This window comes from Glossina fuscipes, unplaced genomic scaffold (genome assembly GCF_014805625.2).
Source record: "Glossina fuscipes isolate IAEA_lab_2018 unplaced genomic scaffold, Yale_Gfus_2 1, whole genome shotgun sequence".
NCBI classification, from domain to species: domain Eukaryota; kingdom Metazoa; phylum Arthropoda; class Insecta; order Diptera; family Glossinidae; genus Glossina; species Glossina fuscipes.
Window position 1 is genome coordinate 29409752 of NW_023998415.1, and position 18043 is coordinate 29427794.

Sequence of the window (18043 nt, forward strand, 5' to 3'; positions counted from 1 at the left end):
AATTAGTGGCTTACGACAATTTGGCATAGAGATAAACGAAGAGAAAAATATGAAGAATACGATCTGTAACAAGAAAACTCATTTTTCGATTGTATTAACCACATCTATGCACAGTTTGTCTCTCGACTAGATAACGGTTGCCATAGATAGTGTGCTATGCGCGGGAACTAGATCAATATTTTTCCGCAACATTTCCCATAATTCATAAATGATCCTGTGAGCAGATGAAAGTCCCATTTTAAAATAAAGGGCGCCGTACTATACACTTACATCATGGGGGGAACATCTAAACAATCGCAGTCCGTATACAAGTACTTATTCACGATATAGATAATATACGCGTACACAAGTACAAGATAAGTCGTACTTGCAACGCCTTCCAATAAGTTTATATAAAAAATTACAAACATTGTAGATTCATCTTAGAGTGTTTCAAATTTTTAATGGTCATGCGGCTATATTTATTCAAACGCTAATGCAGGTTTGGGAAACCGATCTTGTCCAATATTGTCTGTTTCATGCTTGCGATCAATCAATTCTTTTCTTTCACTTAACTCTATCAGCAAGAAGAGATGTTTCTCCTTTATTCTTACGTATTTAGTACTTGCGGTCTAAAAAGTCGTGGCAGTGATGTTACCCATTTGGTGATGGGGAATAATAAAGTCAGACTGACCAGATAAATAATAAAGTTGCATTCACGTGTCATACCACATTATCTGAAAAGAGAAAATGTAAACAACTAGCATATGACTCGAAGAGTAAATGTAAAGAAATCGACATAATATATAATAAAGATAAACAACGAAAATAAGCTTTTTGATTAATTAACGATATAAAGAATTAAGAAAAATGAATTTAAAACCAGAAGCATGAAATGAACTTTTAATATATTTTAAATATCTGCATGAGTAGCCTGTCAACCAAGGGATCACGATTAAGAACTCAAAGATCGAGGTTTCAAAGCTCATAGGTGGTAGAGTTTTCAATACAGGCGAGCATATGATCTAAGTTTTCCAATAGCCTTTAAATCCGTACTTAGTAAATATATTTGCAAAATATATATGCATTAAATAAATCAAATAAATGTATATTAAAATGGAAATGAATCGTTTTTATTGCTCGTTTTCCATGTCTTCTATGTAGATTAGACTAAAATTTCAAATCAAATAATATGAACACATATCACAGTTAGTAGAGAGTAAACATAAATTTAAAAAAAAATCTTCCTCACAATTTCTTTTAACATATTTTTCTTTCTATTTTTAGTTAAACATATAGAAGTATACATACAAAATCATATATTTCCAATTCGTATAAAGCTTCATGCAAGGCTGAATTTTTATCTCGAAAAACGTGATTACGCTCCATTGTATTGGACACTTAGTTTTTTAATGTAATCCCATAAAATCCCATAAGAATGTATTTGCTTCATGTTATGAACCTGTTTCATGGCTTGGCAACTCTAAGTTAGTGCATGTGTTGGCTAAGTCTATAAAATTTAATAATAAGAAGTATATATATAAGCGAAATTTCACGATTAGAATAAATTTTATACAATTATCTCTGCTATTGTGTCGTTTATTTCATAGAAAGAGAAACTCAATCAATTTGTTAACCATGGTCTTGGCTGAAAGCGAAAAGGTAATTATTCTTTTCTCCTCCTATTGGCACAGCTTTAAGAATAATGGGCCATTTCGATCAGTACATATATGCATGCATGAGTGTTTGTAATTATAATGCATTTTGTGATGCAAAAATAAATCAATTTTTTATTGCCAAAAATAGCCGTTTCTGTTGAAACCGCGTGAATGGCTGTGCATAAGAACTAAATATCTAATTGTCCAATTTTCTGTAAAAATATCTTCGTTTCATACCCGAACCGCAAGAGAACATTTTTACATTAACAATTGTTTAGTTACTATTATTGTAACTGTTTTTATTTGATAGGCAGACGGACTACCGTTGCGATCACTCAACGTCAACGTAGTAAATTTAAGAAAAGTTTAAAAGCTCGCAACAGTTGGCTTCATGAGATATTAAATAATTGAAAATTGTTATGATTTGGTTTTTTTTTTTTTTTTTTTTGGTTTTGGAATAAAATAAATATTATTTATTAAGCTTTTATATTATTCCATTTTTTTTAAAAAAAAAAAAAAAAAAAAAAAAAAAAAAAAAATATATGAAGCTCTTATAATGTTAAGTTCCGAACATATATTTAGTATAATCTATAAGCAATTAACGAAAATATTTCAAAAATTTCAGTATATATGAGATTGCTGTACTTATCCGTTGTGAGCATATTTGTTTTTGATGAAAGGCGATCGTGGATAGTGATTCGTCGTAACTCAAGTTTGATCAAGATTGTGTGAATTGCATATCTCTTTGAGGCCAATTACTTATTTTCAGTATTGGGAAATAGAATTGTAATCCGATCGTAAATTTTCCGTTCCGTTTAGGATAATTCAAAATACATTTCATTGATATACACATGAATATTAACAGATATATATGTAAGTGAATTATTTGGAAACTTACTCAGCTTACTTACTTGTGTTCACTTACTTATTTAGTTACTTATGTTTCAGTAAATTATATGCTTTTACTCCGAGTTGTGCCTATTATCAAACGAAAATGCAAAATTCCATGTAATATGTAAAATGTGTTTATATAAAGCATATTTTCTATGTACAACTAACTGACTGTAAGCTGTAAGCTGTAAGGTATTCTTTATGTCGATCCAATTCTATGTGTCCTTCGTTTGTGTGTTATAGGGATTTTTGAGGTTGCGACAAATGAGAAAAAGACTGCAATATTTCATTATCGGATTCAGTTTTAAAGTGGTGTTATTTATTGCAGTCAAAATGCATGCTCACAAACGCTCGAACAGTGTAACAAGTTTCGAAAAATCTTCCCTTGTCAAAGTTTCCCAATCGTGAAAGTGGACAAGTACTTGTTAATTAAATTATTTGAAAAAGTGTTTCGGTCTGTAGTGATTCAAAACACTTCTATAGGTTTTTTTTGCAAACTACACAAAAGTTGCCTGTTGACTTAGAAAAATCTCGATATGCTGTGGTTTGTTTAATGTTGTACTTTACTCTAATAATATTCACAAAATTTGCTTATAAAGTTATTGTTGGAGTAGAAACTATTATGCACCAGTTTTTTATTCACTCAAACGTTTGCTTTTCGTATAGAAAGTGATCAAAACGTATAAATGAGTTACTAATCAGTTCTAGATGTATGTAGAAGCATCCCAGAATTTTTGCAGATTGTAGCAAAGTTGTATCAATGCTTTTGATTAGCTTGTATCGCATATGGAGTTGTGGGAACTTCTCTTATTATACCCACCACTATAAGATGGAGGTATACTCATTTTGTGTTTTTTCCATAGTATGTGTAACACCCAAAAGGACCCTACAAAGCATATATATATTCTTGATTTAGCCAAAAATTAAGACGTCGACTTGAAATTTGATAGAAACATTGCAAGTTTCTGTAAGCAAGATGGTATTGAAAATGGGCCAAGTTGGTCAGAGCAGAAGCGCCCAGTGAAATTTCTTAAATAATTTATTCACTTTACTAAGTCTCAAGAATTGTTATAAGAAATATTTCAAATTGCAAAGAAATTGGCATTCAAAATTATTGCACATTGTCTGCCCGGTGCCGCAAGGTGTCGCAAACTCCGAAAATGTAATGCCAATATATAAAAGGATTTGAATAATTCTCCTATTTCGAGAAAGCGTTGCAATCGACTTGGAAATTGTAATTTTCAAATAAAAAAGAAGAACTTCGATATTTAGCGTTTGAAAGCACTTTGAAACCTTATTTGTAACATCCGCCAGGTTTTGCTTATGACAACGCTAGACCATATGTCGCTTAACAGTCGCTGAAACGACGTAGATGGGTCAATGAAGGAAATTTTTTCAAATTCAAAATAATGAAAATTCAAAATAAATACTTTTCGTCACTTTCTTAACATGAAAGTCAAGTAACGAAAAATCTACGGAAAAGTTACAAGCCAAAGTAAAGGATTAGTTCGTACAAATTGATCAATAACTGTTATTTCATCTGATTTGACATCGTGAATGGACTTGTGGAATCAACAAATGTCTGCTTATTTAGCAGTCAAGCGAATAGCGAATAGCATGAAGTGGATAAAAACAAGTGCCCGACCAGCACGAAACAGTCACTAGTTATGAATTATTAAAAAAAAAAAAAAAAAATTCATTGCCGTTATCGTTCTTCAAAGGTGGTCTTCAGCTATTTACAACAAACTTCAGCTGAACAGGACTTTGGCATCCATGTCTTCGATACCAGTTTTCACGATTGAGGATTCCGGAAGCGATCTAAACCGTAAAGTTTATAGTGATGAGGTCCCAAATGCGTACATATTCATACGCTTACGTAAACATCTATGTAAAATTTTGTTTTTCGTACAGAAACAAGCATTCTTCCTTGTCCTTATATGCCGCCCGATTGATATTTATTGTACAGGTTTATTTTAATAATTCTGCGCAGTGTGCAAAAGGGCTCTAATTGAACTAATTATTTTTGCTTATTACAGTCACATCGCAACGAGAAGGATGGGCTAATAAATTGTTTAACATATAACCAAAAATTGTTGTGTGTGTGTGTGTGTGCTACATTTTTTAATGATCATCATTATATACATTCGTATATATAAGCACCTATATGCACCCTATATGCTCGCAACAATAGACAATGCAAACGACAAATATTTAAAACATGTAAAAATGGCATAGTGGGCCCCGACCTATCGCTAAATATCATATAATACACTACGCTTAATATATTTATTCATTGTATGACGACTTTTCAAAATAAAGCATTATATGGGGAGTGCTCGAAAAAGTCCGCTTCCAATCATTTTCAATAATATTCGTCCTTGGGCCAAAACGGATGAACAAGCTTGGTATAATTCTTCAGCGACATCAACCGCAGAAACTTGGTACACCATTATGCCACATGTGTAGTGCAGGATATAATAGCACTGGGGGGCCACCTAATGGCTAATTATTTTGAAATGAATTTTGCTTCCTTGAGTAAGCATATCATCAAGATGACTACTAATCACGCAGAACAAAAGTACAGCCGGACGGATATCTGCAGACAGATAAACGTGGCAAGATTGAATGCATTATTTAGGATGACGATTGCATTAGGAGAGGGCAGGCATTAGGACGACGACAATCGCTCACAAATCTTCGGTGGTTTTTTGGAGAAAATAAGTCCTTGAATTCGATGGAAATACTTTTGTTTTAATGAGCATAATTCCACTTTTTTTTAAGAATATTAATGCAAGAGTAATTTGACATTCGAAGGTCGTTCTTGAGCATAGAAGGATATTTATTTGTCCACGTCTGATAGGTATCGTGTGCAACGTGCGTCTGAAGAGTTGCGAGCACATGATAAAGGTCTAACTGTATGTGAAATGATTTGCATGTGTCGACGCAAACTGGCCAGCTTTCCATATTGTATTACAATTGCAACAAGCAATTCCACCGACCCGATATTGACGCACATTCCTTAACTACCTCACTAAAATACCTGCTTTTGATTATTATTATCCAATATCGCTATCTACAAAGTTATTAATTAAAAAAAAAAAAAAAGAAGCAAATTGTGTTTCCACTCGCGGTTGATTGCTACTACTTTTGCTTAACATGAGGTACAATTTGGAAAATCTGAGATAATTTTCGCTAAAAGTCTCTATTGTCTGCACTTAACTGGACATGTACATATATACCTATATATGTAAGAGAACTATAATCAATTTTTATATAGATTTCTATTATAAAAAAAGAATATTCTACGAATCGTTACATAAAAATGTTATGTTATTACCATGTTATGTTAGACGTTTCTATGATGTTTTCTGTGCCTTAATCCAATTTGCTCGTTATTTAAACCTACGGAGATTTCGAATATATTAACTTCGTCACTGCAAATGTGTGTGTCTCGTTTAAAAATACAATTGAAAGGCGTTCACGTCCAAGCGCCTAAGTCCGCACATCTACTGTGCCGTCCACTACTATGCATATGTATGCGAATAGTTAAAAAACAGAACCAATATGAGAATAAAACTAAAAATGATCATTAACTTTACGAGTCTAATAGATAACGATCGGAGCTTTGTGTACGTAAAAGTGATATACGTACATATGTAGTAAAATGGCCACGAATAGGAAAAAGAATTTTTCAAGTCTTACATACATTATGTACGCGCTCGCTCATATCAGCCAGTATGCAACAAGACTCGTTCTCAAACTCTCATTACAATGCGCTACAGCGCAGGTAATTGCCTTCCTTCATGTATGTCCGTTAATTCCTTTCTTTCCGTTAGTCGTTGACTTTTACTGTTACAAATCTCAATTAATATATGCTCTCTATGCACTCATCAATACACTTAAGCAAAAACCGAATTGATAAAAATAAGATGGAATCCTTGAACAAAGATGCAATAAAATCAATCGACATCTTCTAATATACTTGCAACATAATATATATATAAAATTGATGGATAGTATTTTTGATTTGCGAAGTGCGTGTTAAAGAAAACAAACAAAAACAAAAAAAGAAAAAGCAAAATATAAAGAAGAAAGGAACAAAGTAAAACTTCACTGTATTTTCATATTTCGTGGTACAACATATGTATGCACATACATATTTTTTATTTTTTTTTTTTTTTTTTTATGTATATGTATATGTATACAAGTAGGAAACTTATGCGTATGTTTGTGCGCTTGTTTAACTTCTCTTTGCTGATCGCTTGAATTAAGTTTGAGTAAAATATTAACGTCTGTCTATACGCTAATATGTGTGATTGTGTATTTAGTATAGTGAATGCCCGCATTCCAGTGAGCAATAATCTCTGCAATATTTACTCGTTTATGGAGTGTTAGTACGAAAGCAGACACCACTCTTAAAACACGTCTCAGCAAGCCAAATGGATTTGCGCGTTGAGAAAGTCTACTGACTGGGAAATCACTGGAAAACCAACCTTACTTACTTACTTACTGTGCTTGAAAAGCAAATTTACTTGCTTCCAAGTTTGCCTTGAAATTTTCATATCAAATGAAAAAACTTATAAATACTTTTGTGATTTTTATAAAATAAAACTTTCGTTTAACTTCAGTTTGTTTCGTTATAAAAAATTTTTTCTCTCAAATAGCCCTCAAAAATACATAAATAATTTCGGATATTTGAAAAAAGACGAAAATTTGTGAAAGCAGCACGAGCAACAGCGAATAAAGCCAGCAATATTTTTATATATACATTCGTGAGGAAAATCTTTTAAAGAGGAAAATACACGTAAAGAAAACGCAGCAAACGAACATAATCGGAGGCTGAGAAGATCAGTAACAAATCAACGAGATAAAGCAGAGTAAAGGGAGCTGAGAAGGAAATAGGCCAACTTTTTTTTGTATTGGCAAGCAACCCTGTTTGCAAGCCAAAGAGCTTCGTTTACTTAGCACCAATTTTGGGATCAATCACAGACTATACGGGGGAATCCGATTTTACCCGATTCGTATACGACAGATCTGCAGAATCCACCATATACCGTTGCTTGCTACTCATTACGAATATCAGTTTGTCTTTTGTTTTTCTTTGCTTACACTAATTTTGTGGAGAGAATTTATATAATACTCTCCGCTCTTCTTTCCGCGTGAAAGGCAAAGAAGCGTTTGTTTGTTTTCTGTTTTCTTGTCGTTCATATACACCACACCCCACGAAAACTTTACGTACCTTTTGTTATAAAAACAAACCGAGCATCGCTTACGATATCTCCGTTTTTTTTTTTTTTTTCTTTTTTTTTATTTGATTTCATATTTGTGTCATGATGTTTCAAAGCGACTTTCATAGAAAGAAAAATTTTGCAAATCCCAATCTGTTCAACGTAAGATAACGCTCAGCAAATATTAACTTTTTTTTTTTTAATTTTTCTAAATAAAGGACAATGTGTTTGTCTCTCTTATATCTTTAGAACTCTAATCCACCGAAGGAAAATGGGCCTGCGGCCCAGCCAGCGTCAACTGCTGGTCGTCCCGATAATAAGGAAGAAACTAAAGAACAAGAAGAGGTTCGCACAGAACACTTGCTTAAGCATCCGTTGCAGAATACCTGGACCTTGTGGTACTTGGAAAACGATCGCAGCAAATCCTGGGAGGATATGCAAAACGAGATCATGAGCTTCGATACTGTCGAAGATTTCTGGAGGTAATTAATCGCCTTTTCTCTCATAGAAAATAAAGATACGAAAAATAAAAATACGAATCAAACTTTTTCAGCCTCTATAACCACATTAAACCACCATCTGATATTAAGATTGGCAGCGATTATTCGCTGTTCAAAAAGGGAATTCGGTAATGTTATACAATTCATTGCTACGCATATATATATATATATATATATAAGTATAGTAAAATAATACAAAACAAAAAACAAAATTCGTTTTACAGACCTATGTGGGAAGATGCAGCTAATAAAAAAGGAGGCCGTTGGGTTATCACTTTAAATCGTAGTCCTAAAACTGAAGTCGACAATTTATGGCTAGATGTGGTAAGTGATTACAATACGATTATGAGCACACTAAAAGTTCGTATCTATCTACCTACGGTCGCCGTTAACTTTGGGACACAAAGATAATTGTCATTCAGTTTCCGATTGAAAGCAGCCCCCCGGAACATATGTACACTTTTTTTTTGGTACGAAATTGCCCGTCTGATTTTTTAGTCGTTTTATAAGCTGTATGTTTCATGCATATGTGTACGATGGGATTCGGAGGTTTCTAAAATTTGAGAAAACATTAAATTGTTTTCGTCAATTCGGCTGTATGGGCACCGATATTCTTAAATTCTATAACAATATCACGTTATCGATTTGCATCTTGGCATCGCGCCCATTGGCAATGTCTAGCCGATTGTCTAGCATATTCAAAATTTCAGATATCTTTTTTTTTGTATCTTAGAACAGCCGCTCAAATTTAATCATAATAAATAATATCATAATATTTTGTCTTTGTTTTCACCCAGCTTTTATGTTTAATTGGTGAGGCTTTTGATCATTCTGATCAAGTTTGTGGTGCTGTGGTCAACATACGCAACAAGAATAATAAAATTTGTAAGTTTTTCAAAAATCAATTTTTTTTTGCGTACACAAAGGTAACTGTTTTTAACTAAATAGCTATTTGGACTGCAAATGGCGATAACAAAGAAGCTGCATTGGAAATTGGCCATAAATTGAGAGATGCCTTGCGTTTGGGTCGTCAAAATTTACAATATCAACTGCACCAGGATACGATGGTAAAAACCGGATCAAATGTCAAATCTATTTACACTTTGTGAACGGCCTAAAACCACCATCCTTCAACAATCAATCAACCAACACTCAATTCTTTATAGATTAAATATATGCTTTTGAAGCATGTTTTCAACATCAAAACAAGCAAGATAATCAAAGTCGCATTATATATCGACACGTGCAAACCCCCTTAGAAATTTATTTTTCATTCATTTATGCTGCATCGATGTACGCTTTTCATATGTTTGTAACACTTGTCCCTTGTGGCTAATTAACTATACATACGCAAGCTGGATAAAAAAAAAAAAAAAAACATGCAAAAATCTATAGGGAAAATCACACAATTAGTTTTTATTTTCTTTTCAATACAAGACTAACATCATTATTGTACTTTTAACACATAAATCGAGAAATCCAAGAGAAGTATTCTTTTTGTTTATTATTTTGAAAATTCACACCATATACACACGCTTTGGCCCCCAAACACAAGAAAAACTATAACATATATATATTAAATAATCACCACACAACTTGCAAAAGCATTTGTTTGTAAATTAATAAAATACAAAAAGATTATTTTGAATGGATTTGGGTAAATTCATTTATAAGTTATATAAATAACTTATAAATAGGACATGATGTCTTCCACTTTTCTCCGTAAATCCTTTCGACGGCAGGCTTCCAAAGCTCGACAAAGCTGAAGTGCTCGTCTGTTTGGATCGTGAACCACATCCTCTTCGAAGGTTTTTAGCATTTCCTGTACCCGACAGTTCAGATCGCGCGGGTATTGAACTTCGATTGCGTCCATTGTGCCTTGAGGTATATCAAGTTCTCGTCCTAAACTACGCCAAGAATGTCCTATGTTGCTGGTAATTAATTTGAAAATGGCTGTTCTTTTTTTTTCAAATGAACTGGCATCATGCTGCGTGTAACATTTTATAAGCTTATCATGGCAATTTGTGGCTGCAGCCTGCCCTGTCTGTTCCAAATTGCCATTGTTTATCTCCAATTTATTCCTAAATTCTTCAGATAATCTTTGCTCACGATATATGTTGCGTCCCGTGAGCGTATCTCTCGGCGAAATATAATCAACTATTGCCCTCTCTAAATTGCCGCCACAATGATCAGCAATTTCTCTTAAAGGTTCAATATTCCATTCTGATAAAGAATCGTTTCTTTCAAGATAATCTATAAGGTCTTTGACAGTTTTTATACGATCCATATTTCGATTGGATCGAATCTCATTTCGAAACATATATTTAATCTCTTCTAACTTCAATTGCACCAATTGATCACTGACCGTTATGCTTTTAAGCAATTCGTATGATCTATTATTGCAAATATCTACCATGTTTATCAACAAAAATCTAAAATTTTATGCTTACACAAAAAATTAAAGGAATATAATTACTTTGCATTCTTCTTCTTTTTATACAACAATTCACTTCACTTTGACGATTTTTCAATTCATAAGGTAAATCGCATTAACAATTTTTATTCCCATTTAAAAGAAACCATATATGGATAATGGGGACAAAACTATTAGACATGGTAGCCTTGTGTCAAAATGGATTTCATTTGTGGAGTATTAGAATAATGTCCGTAATATTTACGAGTGAAAACATCACCGTACATAGATTAACTTTGGCTTTGTTTCGTGTAAAAATAAATAATACAATCGACATTAGCAATTTGTTTATGAAATCAGTTTAAACATAAGCCAATTAAAAACACATGAGAGAGAGAACCTGTAATGCTTTGTTCGCGTTCGTGTGATTATTTGTGTACTTATTATTTATTTGTAAAACTTGAAGTGGAAAAAGAAAACGGAGTGAAAATTTTTTTTAGATTAAAAGTTTGTATGTGATATTTAAACGGGTACATACATATACCGTAAAGCTTATTTATGGAAAAGGGAAAAATTGCAAACGCTTGAGAATAATGTTTCTTTGTCCACTTATTTTCCAATTATTTGTGTTATCCCGTAGCATACAGAAATCAAATAAAAGTTGAATAAAATAAAGTAAAGCAATACGTATCAAAATGCTTGCGTCCTTTGGATATATAAATGTTTCTCATGTTTATTTATGACGCACAAAGATAAAAACAAGAAATCATTAAAAGCAAATATCGCAGCGGGCATCCTTTATCTCGTAAAGTCCACAAGAATTCGCATATTCAAAATACTGTGCGGGGTCTTCTTTTCACGTGAAGGACATTTCAAATAATCTGTCATCCCCATATTGGAAAATGTTCATTGAGAGAATAACAATTCTGCTGCTATATATATTGAGATATCTAAATATTAACTGAATGTGTCTCTGAATATTTCGAAAGAAAAGTAGCTGAAAAAATGTATTTATTTATTTATTTTTTTTTTCATTTTCCCAACGCCAGTAACAGATGAATTCGAAAGATACGATTGAAGAAATCAATAAATAAACTTTCACTTGCTTTGATTATTTCAAAACAATGCCCTGCGATAACACAACAAAAACGTCTTCAGATATAGAACATGCTGATTGGACTACTGGCACAAGCCAACATTACAATGTGAGGTAAATTTGTTTGTTTGTTTGTTTTTTTTTTTTTTTTTCTTTTTAATTAGTTATTAAGCGTTAATTCCGCAATTATTTCAAACGAATACAAGATGAATCACTATTTTAATCTGTTTTACACATCCACAGACCACGATATAAATATCATCGTCATTACTTATATTTGTAAATATTTATAAATGTACATATTATATGCGTATCGTATATATTATACATATATTCATTCACGTACCTAATACACTCTTTAATAAATATATAGCACAATTGCGTGCACTTTTGATTTGAATCGTTCCGTTATATCGGGAAATTTAATATTTTTGATTCCATTTTTTTTTTTTTTTTTGTAAATTATGAAAACAAACATACTATTTATTTCTTGAATAGGTATATCCTTCAGTAAATGAATATTCTTTCGTTCTATACGCATATTTAAATGCAGATCATGCACAATATCGAATGATGATTAGAAGAGTACGTCAAAAATATTCTGAAATAGATTTTTTGAAAATGAAAGATTCAACCAATTATTGATGTTCAGAAAAGCAATATCAATCATATGTCACATTCAATCAATATATGTGTGTAACCATTATTTTGCTGAACATATCAATTAACTAGCAATCATTCTTCTGATGATGATGATAATAGAACATTACTCATGATGTGCGTCCAGCTTATACATCATATATCACACTTATACATCGAGTTACTTTTGACCAGAGTAAGAAACTGGACGGAATGCTATACTACTTAACTTTAATAAAAGTAACAACAAAAATTGTACAATATTTTTAAAAGGATTCTGTATAGAACCAAAGAATCATAAAATAAACAACTGTGCATATATGCATATGTTGTAATCATTGTGTCACTGTTTTTTCAAAAAGCATATCTAATATGCGCATGAAAACCATATGAATAAATAAAGAGCTGAAGATGATCCGATCAGTTGAAGAGAGAAAATCACGCAATTTTAAACTTACACATTTCATAACATCCACTTGTCACCTGTTTTTTCCTAACTGTCTTCGCTATAATTGTCTCTCAGTAAACATGAAGTTTACGTATATCTTGTAATTTTCTTCGCTTCGCATTACAATGAAATGTAATAGCAGGAACACTGTGATAGAATATGAATACCTCGAGGGGCTTAGCTGCGAAGTACTCACTCTAACCGGATATTGTAGGAATGAATTTCTTATCAATGGCGAATTATAATGCGTGAGCGAGTAGTGCAAATTTTTTAATCGATTTTTATGCTTGCAATAAACTTTTTTATCGAAATATATAAAATTCTTTAACAAGCACTGCTCAACAAAACAGTCTGTTAACAGTTCTTAAATGATTTTGAGTTCTTCATATTCTTGTCCCTGTCACAATTGCGATTTCAAAATTTTGTTTAGCACGTTCACCCCAAATGTTAGCAAAGCAAAAGCCGACTACGACTTTTACGACTCGAGTTATAACTCGAGGATTTCTTTCTCTTCCTCAGATTGCCTTTTGAAATGGTGTTTACAGCATTGAATGTATTTTAAAATTTTCGTGAAAATTTCCAAAAGAAAAACAAGTGGAAAAATTATAATGGGCACAGCCCATCATTAAATATCCTACACCAACCTACATTGTACTATAAGCAAAATATACGATACAATGTGCAATCGATCCATCGTATCCAACTTTACTCTGCTATTTCACTTACAGAACAAACAACTAACACATTATGTTTGACGCTATGATGAATTTGCAATTCTCCCTTAACCAAAAGCGTTTCTAAAATTGAAAAATGGTTTTTTGTTTATTGACACGTGTCAAACTGTTAGTCGATGGAGGCAAATTGTGAAAATAAATTTCATCTCGCACATATTCCTAAGAGCATTAAATCGAAATTAACAATAAGTTATGGCTGGAGGTTTCTCTTTATTGCTTATTGATCACACGCGCTCTTGCATGGCACATTTGGCTACCTTGGTAAATATTTATTTCAAATTTTGCATCGATATATCCACTGTTATAGTGTGCAAGGTGTGTGTGAAAAGTTTTAGTTTCCTATCTCAGGGATGTATTCATCACTTGGTCATTTTGCTAAAACGTTTGCAACACCCACAAGAAGACCTTAGCAGAGATCTCATAAAATATATTTATATATATATATATTCTGGATCAGCACCGATGTCTGATTTGATGTAAGCATGTCTCCCTGTCTGTCAATGCAAAGTTCGTTGGCTTCAGTTTTGGCAGAAATTTTTAGAGATTCTTGTACGCAGTCTTGCATTGTCAATGATCAAAATCAGTCGAAAGATGCGCCCATAGTATACCTCAAATCTACAACATCTCTCTTTCATCCTAATACTAATGTAGCAATAGGTCATAGCATGCCTATTTCAGTGGTGGTTGCACATAGTCTATGCAAAAATGGGAAAACTCCACAAACACACACACACACACACACACACACATATATATATATATATATATATATATATATATATATACATACACATACACACACACATACACATACACTTATTCGAAAGTATTAAGTATTGAAATGCCATTTTTTGTGTTCCTTTTTTTCCAAGAAAAAGATGATAGCTATAATAAATTCGGCCATAGCCGAATATAATTGTCTTACTTATGCTGCGAGTAAACTGACTAAGAAGAAGTATTGCAAAAATTATTTTCAATATCGTAGACCCTTGTGACAGGTGATTATTTATTACGTTTGCCAATTCAACTAAGATAAGCACAATACTAAAAATGCGGAAAATAGAGAGGAAATTTTTTTTTTTTTTTTTTCGATTTCTAAGAAACAATTGTTTTTCATGTATTCGTAAAGCTCTTCGCATTCCGAATCCTTTACATTAGTGACGTTGTCTCTTCATTTTGTTCCATTTTTTTTTAAAGATTTGATTCGGCGAGTAGTCAAGCATCGCAGAGCAGTGGAGATATTTGTCGAATTTGTCATTGTGAAAGCGATCCCCAGAATCCGTTGCTAACACCATGCTATTGTTCGGGCAGCCTAAAATATGTCCATCAGGCGTGCCTACAGCAATGGCTGACTGCATCCGAAACGAATGCCTGCGAATTATGCAAATTCCCATTTATAATGCACACCAAAATCAAGCCCTTCAATGAGGTCAGTAAAAAAGTTAGTAATTTTTACGTATCAGCTAATGATAATAAATTATTCATCCATAATATTCACCCATACGCCTCCTTCCCATCTCCTTCCCATCCCTTTTTGTGCATAGAATAAAATCTCTCTAAAAATAATATGAACAAGTGTAATGACTTTGGTGTGTGCGATTATTTCATTGCAGTGGCGTAGCCTTGATATATCTGGTATCGAAAGAAGACGACTGTGCTGTTCGGTATTATTTCATTGCGCTGCTGCGCTATGCGTTATTTGGTCTCTCTGCGTGCTCATCGAACGGGCGGCTGACGACGTAAAGAACGGACAAATAGGTTAATATGATATACGCGCTTTGTAAACTTTTTGTAAACTGAAAGAATATACTTGGTTTTATGCGCGCGTTGTGAGATAACACGTCGCCTACTCCTTTCATTTATTTATTATTATAAATATTGTTTAAAAATGAACTCACATTACCGATTGCTGTAAACAAAAGGGGCAATGTAATGTTTCAAAATGTTCATATTGCATATATAATCAAATCTTTGCTTTATTATTATTTTTCGTAAATATATATATCACCAGATTGGCCTTTCTGGACGAAACTGGCAGTTGTTGCAGTTGGTCTGACCGGCGGTATTGTATTCATGTATATACAGTGCAAAGCGTATTTACACTTGTGCCATCGGTGGAAAGCAAGAAACAGGTGCGTGTGCGAGAGCTATTAAATGTATCTTTTTAAATTGCTTCTAATACATGTTCCCTCGGGCAGAATACTTCTCATACAGAATGCTCCGGAGAAGGTACATCCTCTTTCTCAACCGTCGCCCTTAGCCCAACAACGAGTTCGACATAGTTCCACAATTCAAGCGCACACGGCCAACGCTGGCCATCGTAGTGTGAATGTAAATATTGACGTTAACAATGGCAGTCCTAGACCACCAACAAGTGTTACGGATTACGCACCGGCAACTTTAGCGGATGTTGACGATGTGAGTGGCTCTTGTGTTAGACATCAACGTTATGAAAATCTGCCTTCATCACCTCATCATATGCTCCAGCATGCTGATCTAGATGTAGATTCTGTTGCCTATCACAACACTGCCGGTGTGCCGAGATCCCATGGCAAGCATCATTATCTTCACCATCAAAACATTGGTCATGGCCATCATATTAATGGGCATCAACATCAACACTCGCATTATCATACACAATTAGGGCAAGTGGCTGTGGCTGCTAACATTGAATGTTCACAGTCGCAAAATAATTACGAACGCGATTTCGCTCTAGACGATGTAGTATCCCAGATCTCATCGTTTCGACCATGTCCACAGGGTTCAGGAAGCATGACACCTTTTCATGACTCTATACATAACGTGCTCGAACACTCTGAGGACTCGAGTCGAGTATCCGTGAATGATTTGTGTGTAGGTTCACGGCAAGATTTAAGCGCTGACGGTTTATCTAGTGACACTGGACGTGAACACGCACTACAACTAAGCAGTTTCAGTGGTAAATAAATTTATTCTATTTGCATTAGAAAAAAATAAGTAAAAAAAATAAATAAATAGCTAATCCAAGACATATTAATAGGCAGCGGAGATCACAAAGCTCCTTCAATTAGTTCTGGAGTATCTCATGCGGTGGCTAATGGTTTAGGGGGATTTGTTTATAAACCTCACACCAAACGGTATTCAAACTCTTCAATATTTTTGGAAAATCGCGACATTCTCAATGATTCGGTTGCCATGGATTTAGATCTAGATAGTACCCCCTACATTAAACCTGATTACCGTCATTCTAGTATACTAACACCACCCGAAAGTGAAAGCGATAAACTTGAACAGTATATGGGTAAAGATTTGCGAAGATATTCGGATACAAAACTTTTGGGAAACCTTGAAAGCGATCCCCGAAATTCTACACATGAATGTAAAAATGAACTGAATGAAAGCGACCCAATAACGGCAAATTCCCATATGCATCCACTGTTAAAGCAACACTCAGACACGGCAAACGCGTCAAATGCTAAGGACGTAATGCTGGACGCAGCGTTGCCAATATCACCGCTTTCATCGTCAAGAATTCAACAAATTGAACGCCCGCTGTTATGGCATTCAATACAAACCGTCAACGTGGGACGAGGTATTGACACTATAACGACACCTTCAGCTCAACGACAAATAGATAAAGCCCGCTTCTTTTTCAAATCGTTGCCAAATCTAAGCAGCAGTTGTGAAAGCCTCATTAAGAAATAAGACACGTATATTATATATATATATATATATATTATATTATATATGTATATATATATTATATTATATATGTGATTTTGATCATTCATAACGCGAACAAAGCGAATGATCCTGATCTTCTTGCTTGAATATTAAACTTTAATTATTTGTTTTAGAAATTCTAAAGATGTGCTCGGCATACTAATTGCGTCCATTGTTAGGTTTTACTCTGTCTTTATATTCTCATTTTTGTTTTTACTATATTTTTTCTTTATATTTTGCTTTTCCAATCAATTTCAAAAGCATTAAATGATAATTATAAAATCTTATGAAAGTAATTAGTAGTTTAGCTAGAGCAAACATGCACATAAACGATTTTTTATATGCTTTCTTCATTTCATAAAAAACGAATGGCACCGTTTATGCATTACATATTTTTTTTTTTTTTTTTCTAAATTCATCATGCAGTATTTTTTGTTGTTTTGTTGTTTTAATTATAACAGAAAATTACGCATTGACTATTTTAAAAACTTTAAATTGCGTTTTTGCGTTTTTGTAAGCTTTTGCTACTCGCACGATATCAAATCGAATTGAAGCATTTGAAAAAATGGACATCATGCCGCAAACCATGTCTGAACGTAGTGAACATCTTATGGACTCAATAAATTGTATAAAACGTTGAAATATTATGCACACCCCTCTTAAATACTGCATACAAGATTCACATATTTTGGTTTTGGTTGATTCAAGATTCGACATAAGGCGGAACAGAAATCTTTAAATTCTCTTTACTACCT

The 18043-nt window shown here is 33.4% G+C and overlaps 3 protein-coding genes across 7 annotated transcripts; 2 read left to right on the forward strand and 1 right to left on the reverse strand.

The window, feature by feature from the left end:
* The first annotated feature begins 1467 nt into the window (after positions 1-1467).
* LOC119631876 (eukaryotic translation initiation factor 4E1) lies at positions 1468-9634 on the forward strand. Of its 2 annotated transcripts, none has more exons than XM_038024420.1 (6): positions 1468-1641; positions 8006-8238; positions 8310-8384; positions 8481-8580; positions 9054-9141; positions 9205-9634. In XM_038024420.1, the coding sequence occupies exons 1-6, from the start codon at positions 1618-1620 to the stop codon at positions 9363-9365; spliced, it is 681 nt and encodes a 226-aa protein (XP_037880348.1). In that variant the 5' UTR covers positions 1468-1617; the 3' UTR covers positions 9366-9634. The 2 variants fall into 2 exon arrangements, with proteins under 2 accessions (XP_037880348.1, XP_037880347.1); XM_038024419.1 differs by lacking the exon at positions 1468-1641 and adding an exon at positions 7178-7918.
* A 46-nt stretch (positions 9635-9680) lies between these two features.
* Positions 9681-10703, reverse strand: LOC119631875 (fas-associated death domain protein). Its single transcript, XM_038024418.1, has one exon. It carries the CDS (start codon positions 10670-10672, stop codon positions 9944-9946), a length of 729 nt encoding a protein of 242 aa, XP_037880346.1. The 5' UTR covers positions 10673-10703; the 3' UTR covers positions 9681-9943.
* Positions 10704-10923: 220 nt separating this feature from the next.
* On the forward strand, positions 10924-17783 carry LOC119631722. 4 transcript variants are annotated; one of them, XM_038024172.1, is made up of 7 exons: positions 10924-11199; positions 11719-11879; positions 14784-15027; positions 15200-15344; positions 15598-15718; positions 15785-16524; positions 16606-17783. In XM_038024172.1, the coding sequence occupies exons 2-7, from the start codon at positions 11794-11796 to the stop codon at positions 17268-17270; spliced, it is 2001 nt and encodes a 666-aa protein (XP_037880100.1). In that variant the 5' UTR covers positions 10924-11199; positions 11719-11793; the 3' UTR covers positions 17271-17783. The 4 variants fall into 4 exon arrangements, with proteins under 4 accessions (XP_037880100.1, XP_037880101.1, XP_037880102.1 ...); XM_038024173.1 differs by having other exon boundaries at positions 10924-11180; XM_038024174.1 differs by having other exon boundaries at positions 10924-11105.
* The last annotated feature ends 260 nt before the right edge of the window (positions 17784-18043 follow it).